An 8,810-nucleotide genomic window follows, 5' to 3' on the forward strand; every position below is an offset into this window, starting at 1 on the left:
AAAATCCCACTGAGTCAACTACTGCAAAATAAAATACTCAAACGCAATAGCATACAGCCATTCAATTTACACATTTCATTACCAAAACGTGTGGTTCGATGCCAGAATTTGTTCTTCTCCTGCTTAAAATACTTCAGAGAGCTTTCCTTCCCATTTGTCTATAGAATCGTATCGATGACCTTGCACACCTCCTTTTACGAGCAAAAATGAAACACCAAGTTTTAAGATACGGTACAGCCCAATACAGTAGCTACGCTTCTCAGTATGACAAAAAATACCTTCAATCTTTAGTTGTCATGAGAACACGGCTGAAGCTACTCAGGGTTGCATACCAGTGTGGGGAGGTTGGCTCTGTTACTCAACAGCCAATGCTACCCACAAAAAATCAGGCAAATTCAGAAACGTAATAATATCCCACAGAAAAGACTGCCAATTCACCTGCTGAAGAACTTCTGGGTTCTGCTGCATGAAATGAAGCAATCTCTGTCCATCCTGCGACATCTCTCTACGCCTTAGAGCCTTCTTGCCTTCTTTAGCCAGGTGCTTGAAGAGGTAGGTGACAATGTAGTCTAAACTGGCGCAACAGCTGGAGGAGACAATTGTATCTGTGTAAAAAATGAAACAGTTTTGAAATTGTTTCCATAAAAGAATAATTAATAATGACATTTTATAGTACTTGGAGAGCTCAACTTTAATAATCTCTTTGACATTAGGCTAATCGATACATCGACAAGTCTATTTTTGATACATGAGTTGAGGAGCTTTGAAGACTGCTTTTATTAACACGCAGAGGTATTAAATTTTTGCTTTTGAGTAACTGGATAGCTCCACATACTAAAAATCCTGCGAACTCCAGTGAACTTCATTCACTCCTGTATGAATGCTGCTGCCCCTCTGCATACTGGAAAGCGCAGGATGAGGGTGGAAATTTTACTGGTATTCGGATTCACATTCAGAAGGCTCCAGATTCCTGGAAACTAAAATTCTGTTTCCATCTGCTTACTGAAAAGACAAAGTTTAATCAAGTAGAGCTGTTGTTTGGGTTTTTCTCAAGTAGTATTCCACAATGTTTCTCTGTCCCAGATACCTTCCAATCAATGTCAGGTGGCAAACAATGAACAAGCACCATTAAAGGGTGGTCACAGAGCAGCCAGTTAGTCATTTTGCTTAACAACTAATAATTCAAGTAGGCTAAAGTACGTTAAACACGGCTGGCAACTACACAGCAGCAGTCACTAACAAATACTTCACAAATGTCCCCAAAACTGAAAGTAAGGACAGCAAAGGAGGATATTGTTGAAAAGCAGAAGTAAAAACCACTTTGGATCTTTACTTTAAAAGCTTAAACCTATTTGCCCTGTAAATCCGTCTGTCAGCTTTCTGTAGGGCACTGTGTGGCTAGGTGTTGCCTGCCGCGCCGCTGCTGTGCGGGTCAGTGGTCCCCAGGCACGCTCCTCTTGCCTGCCCCCGGAGCGCAGCGGTGCCCAGGGGCTCTCTGCCCCCGGCTGTCCCCCGCGATGCTCCGTGGTGTCCCCAAGCCCAGTGGCCACACATACAGCTGTGCTGGCCCCGCTCCGGTCCTGCAGCCACGGCCAAGGGTTTAAACAGTCACCAGCTCCTCGCGACACCAACCCGGCAAAGCTCCTCGGAGGCAGGCAGCGGTTGAACCTGCTGGGTGCAAGGGTCCTCTGCCCAATTTCAAACACCAGATCCAACCCAGTGCAGCATCCAGCGCTCCATCCTGTCGCCACCGACTTCAGCTAGACCTTGCCTCGGCCTTTCGCAGTTCACCGTGTTTATTTTAGATGGGCCACCGGAGTAAGGGGTGTGTGGGGGTTGCAAACGGAATTAAACTGTTAAAACGCTCATTCTGAGGGAAAAGGGATTAGAAGGATCCAATTAAATGTACCTTGAATTCTTTAAACTATGCTAATTTGGAGGCCTGCCAACCTTGCAGCGTTCATTTAAACACATCCCTCTAGACAGGGAAGTATTTTGATCTGTGTCTGTTTAACTCCTTAAGCTCTGTGCTGACACTATTAACCCTCTGCCATCTAAAAACTAATTGTATTTTGCTAAGAGTCTTTTGAAGTAAACACGTTTACAAGCAGAGAAGATACAAATGGTCTCCTAAGACTCGATCCTGCAAAGCAAGCAGCTGACTGTGCAGCAGGCGTTGAGAGCCATCTAACAGCTCACGGAAACGGGCTGGAGCATCTCCGCCCCATCGTGGACCAGTGGGCTTCTAGGATGGAATTCGACAGGGCAGGAGCTTAAGACACATTGCCGGAACAAAGCTGGGTTTGAAGTTATGAGTCTCGCCCAAGTAAAGACTGCAGAATGCGGCACTCATCATGTTCTCAACCAAAACAGTCCTGCATATCAACTAGAAATGCAATTCATGGTGGAACTGAATCACCATCAATAACAACAAGTGAGAGATTTGAAAATACATATTTCATAGGAGGGCTCTGCTGTATTTCTAAACCAGCGCTTAACTCTATTTCTTTTTAAATTGAATAATACAAAGTAAATCACTATCATCAGTTTACAAAACAGCACTAGTTCTAAACATGCTGATACTGTACAAGTAGATATTTTACATTCGACAGTAAGTGATTTTAGCAGGACAGCAGACAGGTCTATGCTATCATTTGCTCGTGAGAATCTGATATGAGTGTTAAGAGCTACTTAAATTTGCCTATAACTATATATCAAATATGTTTCCCTGTGCTCATTTCTCCTTTTGACTGCAAGGGTATAACAGACAGGGAGCGTCCAGCAAACCCCCTTGAATGACTCTTCTGGGCATGTGGAACCTTGTGCTGGAGCAGAACAGTGTTCTCACTGAATGTCAGCGCGACAAGCCAGCCGACCGAACGAACAGAACAAACGAGCAACAAGGAGCTACCAGTTCTCAGCTACGGACAGAAGAAATGGATGGAGAAGACCAAATAAGGATAGAATAACAAAAGAAACTGAGATAAAAGCTTGGGATAAGCAGGAAAAATGCAGTCAAACCACATTTCTCATTTCTGGTCAGCTCAGCTCTGTCTCCTGTGAACTAATCATTTGGATGATGAAGGGAGCAGGCCACGGTTACGGCAAAACCAACGCTGACAGGGCGTCAGCAGGGATGCAGTAACAGTTCCCTAGTCCTGCGGAACAAACCTGAGCTCTCTGCACGTACCTGCTGGTGAGGCAGGGGACAAGGATGACGACTCTGGCATCAGTCACCACCACACTCAACTACATCTTTTGGTTTCTTCTTTGCCAGTGCGCATTCATTTCCTGTGCTGGGGGCTAACTTTACACGCACTTTTTTATTATCTGCGTGTTCTTCCCTTATGTAGGGAATTCCAATCAGACGTTAGCTCAAGTAACCGAAGTTGAGCAGGTATGTTAGAACGGGTTCTATTATTTTAAAAAAGCCAACAACCCCCCCAGCGAACTCGAGGATGCCTTTCAGTCTCAACAATATGACAACGGCATGCTGAAGGGGGATTATTTTTCAACAGTTTAAGGATATTGCTGAATCTCTGCAAATTAAAAGATTTTGTTTTGTTTTTCACATAAAGGCAAGGAGAGGGAGTTGAGTGGTATTTTCCCTGTCCATCAATTGCTTACAGTTCAATACTGGCATTATTTGCCTTTGAGACTAAACCTGGAAAGTAAATGGATTTAGCAATTTAACATCTAAATTAGGCAGCAAGACAGAAAAAATGTTTTTCTTTTTCCTCAATGAATAGCATACTATACTATTAATCATAGGAGAATTAGAAAAGCTTTGCAGAGATTAGTGACAACATGCCAGGCAGACTACATTAAAAGGCTCTGATCCACCGAGTCAGCTGTGAAAAAGCCAGGTAAACACTTTAGAAGAGAACTATTGGAGTGTTTATCCTCACACAATAAAAGCTTAGATGAGGGCTTCCATTATAGCTGATTTACAGCTAGGGGCTTCTGAAGGAATACATATTCTTTCACAGTGTTTATAGAGCCTGGAATCAAGCAAGGTATTTACTCAGCAACAGAATGAACACTCCTCAGAAATAAGGATTTGGGGAATGTTTAGCTTATCCTACAGCTGACAACAATAAGAGTCTCAAAGGTTTCACGTACGTAAAGGGAGTAGAGAAAAAAGTCAGATACTTTTTTTTTTTTTTCTGTGAAAGAGAACTGATCTCCTGGTATTTAATTTTTAAAATAAAAAGACAGCTATTTCATTTTTATAAACATTTCTGAAAATGACTTGTATGTTCTAATCAGTTTAAAACACAATTCCCCCTCAGATGGCTTATAGCCCTGAGCCCTACTATTCTGAGATGTTCCTGTGGCACTGACAGAATTCAGTGAAAAAGGCAATGCTTGGATCTACTTACCCATTTTCCAAGGGCAGAAGGAGGTATGTGACCAAGTAACACATAAGAAATAAATTTGTATTTCACTGTCTGACAATTGGTAATGCCCCAAATATCAAAATTTTAAATGGGATAAACTATTTGGGAGGATGACTCTTAAGAAAACGCAGTGACAGGTAACTAACTCTTGAGATGAGTAAAAAGAAATAAATTAACATTAAGAGCTATAAATTAACCAAAGAATAGTTCATCTGGACATGTCATCATAAGTCCATGGAAAACTATTCAGTTCACTACCAAAATAAACCTTGAACACAAATGAGGAATTTAAATGCTGACATCAATATCAATTCTTGATACATGCAGTATTAAGAAGCATGATATGAAGGAAAAATAATCACTTTATCACTTCAACATAAACGGTTAACAAAAAAAAGTGTTTTCCAGCTGACTAATCATGAAAAGTAAGTATTACTTTCAATGTGCAAGAGAGATTAGGGGCTGCTCAGGCATTTGGACAGAAAAAAAAAAATGTTTTGGAAAGCCAGAGCATGCAAGTGGGAAATGTAGGAAAAATACCAGTGGGATCCTAGAGGGGGTGGCAGAAACCAAATGGGAGCATCCTCCAAGTCCAACCTCCTGCCCAAAGCAGGGTCAACATCAGACAGGGTCCTTACGACCTTGTCCAGTGTCTGGGAATATCTCCAAGGACAGAGATTCCGCACCCAATCTGGGCAACACGGAAGCAGCCAGGCCTTACTGACAGACAGACAGATTTCTAAGGCTCCAAATTCTAATTCTCTAAGGCTGAAAAACTACTTGAGTTTGGAGGAACAAAGAGTAAAGAAAGAAAAAAAATGAACACGGAAGTGGGCGTAATAGCTTTTGATGGACTGCATCGAGCCTTCAGTGAAGTCGAGTGAAATTTAAAAATTCCTACACACTTTGTTTTAGTCTCGTATGTTTGTATTTATTTTAGGTACTTTAAGGACCTTAAGATGAACGGAAGGAGAGCATTGGCTAAGCAAATCTATGGTTTATGAAATGTGAAAAAAAAGTCAGCTGTTAAAATTTTTGTTGATACTTTTCTCAGCAGAATTATCAGCAACTCCACCAAATACGAGTTTTCTAAGAAAACATCTATGTTCCTAAAAATGAATAATCCTTCATGATTAAACTCCCAGACACTTAACTTACATACTTTTCTTATTCCTCCTCCCCACCTTGAGCGAGAGAGCAGCACTTTTTGAGAGGGGAAAATAAACATAACGCATGAAAGCTGAAGCTTATATAGCTTTTACATTTTCTTCCCTCTCTTTTACATGAAGTCAAATTGGGTTTCAAAGAGATGGTTGAAGTAAACCTGGTATTCTGGAGAATTCTCAAAATGAATATAACCAGTATCTCAAACGGAAGAGATGCACTGTGGAGCGATAACAGGGATCGGGAGCAGGGCTCGCTAAACTGCCAGCTCTCAGTCAAGCAAACATTCCCCACAATATATCCATTTGCAAAGCATCAACAGGCAGCCCGCCGGCAGAACCAGCCCGTGGCAGAAAGAGCTCTACCATCATTACAGGTGACAAAGCACTCAAAATACTTGAGAGAAGATGGATTTCAGCATTATATAATAAAATGACCTGAATACTTCTCTACTGCTGTTGCTTAGCTATTCACTACCTATTTTCTCTCTAAGAGTAGGTTCCGTCTTGCAGCAAAAACTGCTGAATGTGTTTAACATTGCAAATGCTTTCTGAGTCTCGACGCATTCACACATTCCTATGGGGCCTGACTGACACTTGGTGGTAATGAGAAACACCAGCTATTATACCGTAACATCTATACACACTAATGTTATATGTTCTTTTTTTTTTTCCTTAATAACCACCCTAATCAAGAAATACTACTGTAAGGTGTGAACAGCTTCTCACTCAAAAACTGCATAAAGGCATGGCATTCCTAGGCGATCTGAATGGAACTACATGATTTATTTTTCCTTCCCCCAAATGCCCAGTCTCCTTCTCCATATTCCAAATGACTTTAGGCTCCCAGCGTCCCCCCAGCCCCCAAATATTTGGACAGTCATCTGGTTAAAAAGCGTAAATTAAACCACGCAAGAGAATGAAATGAACTGCAATCGGACTGCTGTATGTTTATCGTTACTCCGAGTATGCTTCTGTTACTCTGATTCTCCTCTAAAGTATATCAGGAAGTACAGAATAACGAGTTTCTTTTTTTCCATGGATAAAAATACCTTTAAATTCCTCAAATCGTATCACAGCTGTGAAGAACAAGCATTACTTATACAACAGCTATGCTGATGAAGTAACAACAAAACCCCACAGATTCCTGTACGCATCTTAATACATTTTACTTCCGAGTAACAAATGCATTAATATTCAATACAATCCTAGTGGAGGCACATTAGTGATTTTAACAGTTCTGGCTTGTAAGAAAAGACAATTTAAAAATACTATCCATAAAAACTTACAGGTCAGATGTTTAAAAGAACTGAGCTCCATCAAGTAATATAGTCACATTCTTAAAATGTTCAAAAGCCAGCATCTTCCACCATCACTTCATACTCCTTTTTTAAGACGCAAATGACTGTCCTGCTTTGAAAATCCCAGATACCTAAATACTTGAATTCTTTATGGAAATGTAAGTAATTCTTACCTACTGCAGTAAGTCCTTCAGATATTGAGGTAAGAATATAGATTAGGACTTGAGGTTCTAAACTGGTAATGAAACTCATATGATCTTGGGTCAGGCACTCCAAAAGCGGGTAGTAAGACTGGCTTAGTTTTCGATATTGCTGAAAAAAGAGGACACATTAATGGTAAATATAGATATTACTATCGGCTATATTAACAACACTAACAGATGACAGAAGAATGATCTTACAGTTTTACTGAGTGATAAATTCTAATTTAGCCATTAAATCAAAATATTTATAGAGACAAAAATATTTACTGTCTTTGGTAGATTTCAACTTCCCAAATTTCCCAAAGGATATAAACTCACTATTAGTTTAAAATAAGCTCAGGATAATGCAATAACGCTACCATGCTTTGACATTCTACACAGCTATCAGTCTAGTAAAAGCAGTATAGCGTTCTGTCTGGGGTGTCAGTCTGGCAGGATTACGGCCCGTATCTTACCTCCTGCAAGAAATCTTATTAAGATTTATCACAGATTTCCCCAAATCATCTCAGAGGTGGACTTTTGCGGGGCTTAAGTGAGGTCATGTCACAGGCTCTGCAGAGGCAAAGGCACTTGCTTGAACCCGCTGGCCCAATCAGCATCTTACTCGTAAGGACTCTTATTTAGGGCACGTATTGCTGGATGGCTAGGAATATGCCAAATATACATACTTCCCTATACAACCAATACACCAATTTTAATTGAGAGAAACTTTTCAGTTCCAAGGACTTTATTTACGTGGCAGGCATAAACCTGGGTATTAACCGTCTTTAACTACCCCAAATTTGTCCCTTCCTGCAAGAAAATGACAGTTCTGAACTAACGTGTCATGAAAAAAAAAAGTCATGGTTCAAATTTAGGCTGATATTGCGCAAGATCTGTTGTCTTCCCACAGAGAAGTGGGAACACGGTGTACTTCAAAATAAACGTTTTAGATTTTATAGGGAATACACAGTGACAATTTACAGACTGAAACTAATTGCAGAGCGGCTGACTACGTGTGGATGTCTTACAGGGGATGCAGGCAGCTTAACTGGGTTCGCAAGTACAGAAAGGAACCAAATTTTGCATTTCTCTCTTTCACGACAAGCCGAGTGAAAACCCTGGACAAGCTCCCGTTTCACCCGGCAGGTCCGCCATACCTGTATTTCAGCCGTTACTATATAAACACATTCAAGCGACTGAAGTGAAAACTGCATTTGAGCTGTTCTAGATCCCTCTGTCTCATTATAACAATACAAAGCCTGTGGTGGTGTTACTTCATATTTCACGTAAAGACTCCCAAGATGAGTAATTGCTTACTAGCAAGTCACTGTGGGATACTGAAAGCAGCATTTTGACAAAGGCCTGAAGTACATTGTCAAAGTGGTTGTCCCCGTACAACTTGAAGACGCCAAAGCTGACATAATTTCCACATAAGGCAGATTTGAGTGCAGAGTAACAGATGGAAATGCCCTTGAGTTTCAACGGATAAACCTGATCTTTTGACAAAGTCCCAAGAGAGAGGATCTGATTACCTGTTTTCATAAAAAGAGAGAAAGAAAGAAAGAAACTTACATAAGCAGCTGCAAATCTAAAATATTTCGATGGCACTACCTAAATTTATTTTTTGTCTTTATTTTCTTTACTATTCAGAAGAACTGTTTCTGCATTTGATGTAAAAGATCTGTTAAGTAAGCATGACTAGAACTTAAAAGCCACCACGGAATTAGTATGTAAAATTTAAAATATAAGCTATGGAATTCC

General features: G+C 40.5%; 1 protein-coding gene across 1 annotated transcript in view; it reads right to left on the bottom strand.

The window, feature by feature from the left end:
* The window catches only part of RANBP17 (RAN binding protein 17), a 158,304-nt gene that overhangs the window by 22,637 nt on the left and 126,857 nt on the right, over positions 1 to 8,810 (bottom strand). Inside the window, exons 24-26 of the mRNA XM_009880751.1 lie at positions 8,367 to 8,581; positions 7,038 to 7,176; positions 439 to 605 (exon numbers count right to left, since the gene is read on the bottom strand). Of these exons, the coding sequence (XP_009879053.1) occupies positions 439 to 605; positions 7,038 to 7,176; positions 8,367 to 8,581 (521 nt within the window). The remainder of the gene's footprint in view (positions 1 to 438; positions 606 to 7,037; positions 7,177 to 8,366; positions 8,582 to 8,810) is intronic.

This window comes from Charadrius vociferus, unplaced genomic scaffold (genome assembly GCF_000708025.1).
Source record: "Charadrius vociferus isolate BGI_N301 unplaced genomic scaffold, ASM70802v2 scaffold822, whole genome shotgun sequence".
In the NCBI taxonomy this organism is placed as follows: Eukaryota; Metazoa; Chordata; class Aves; order Charadriiformes; family Charadriidae; genus Charadrius; species Charadrius vociferus.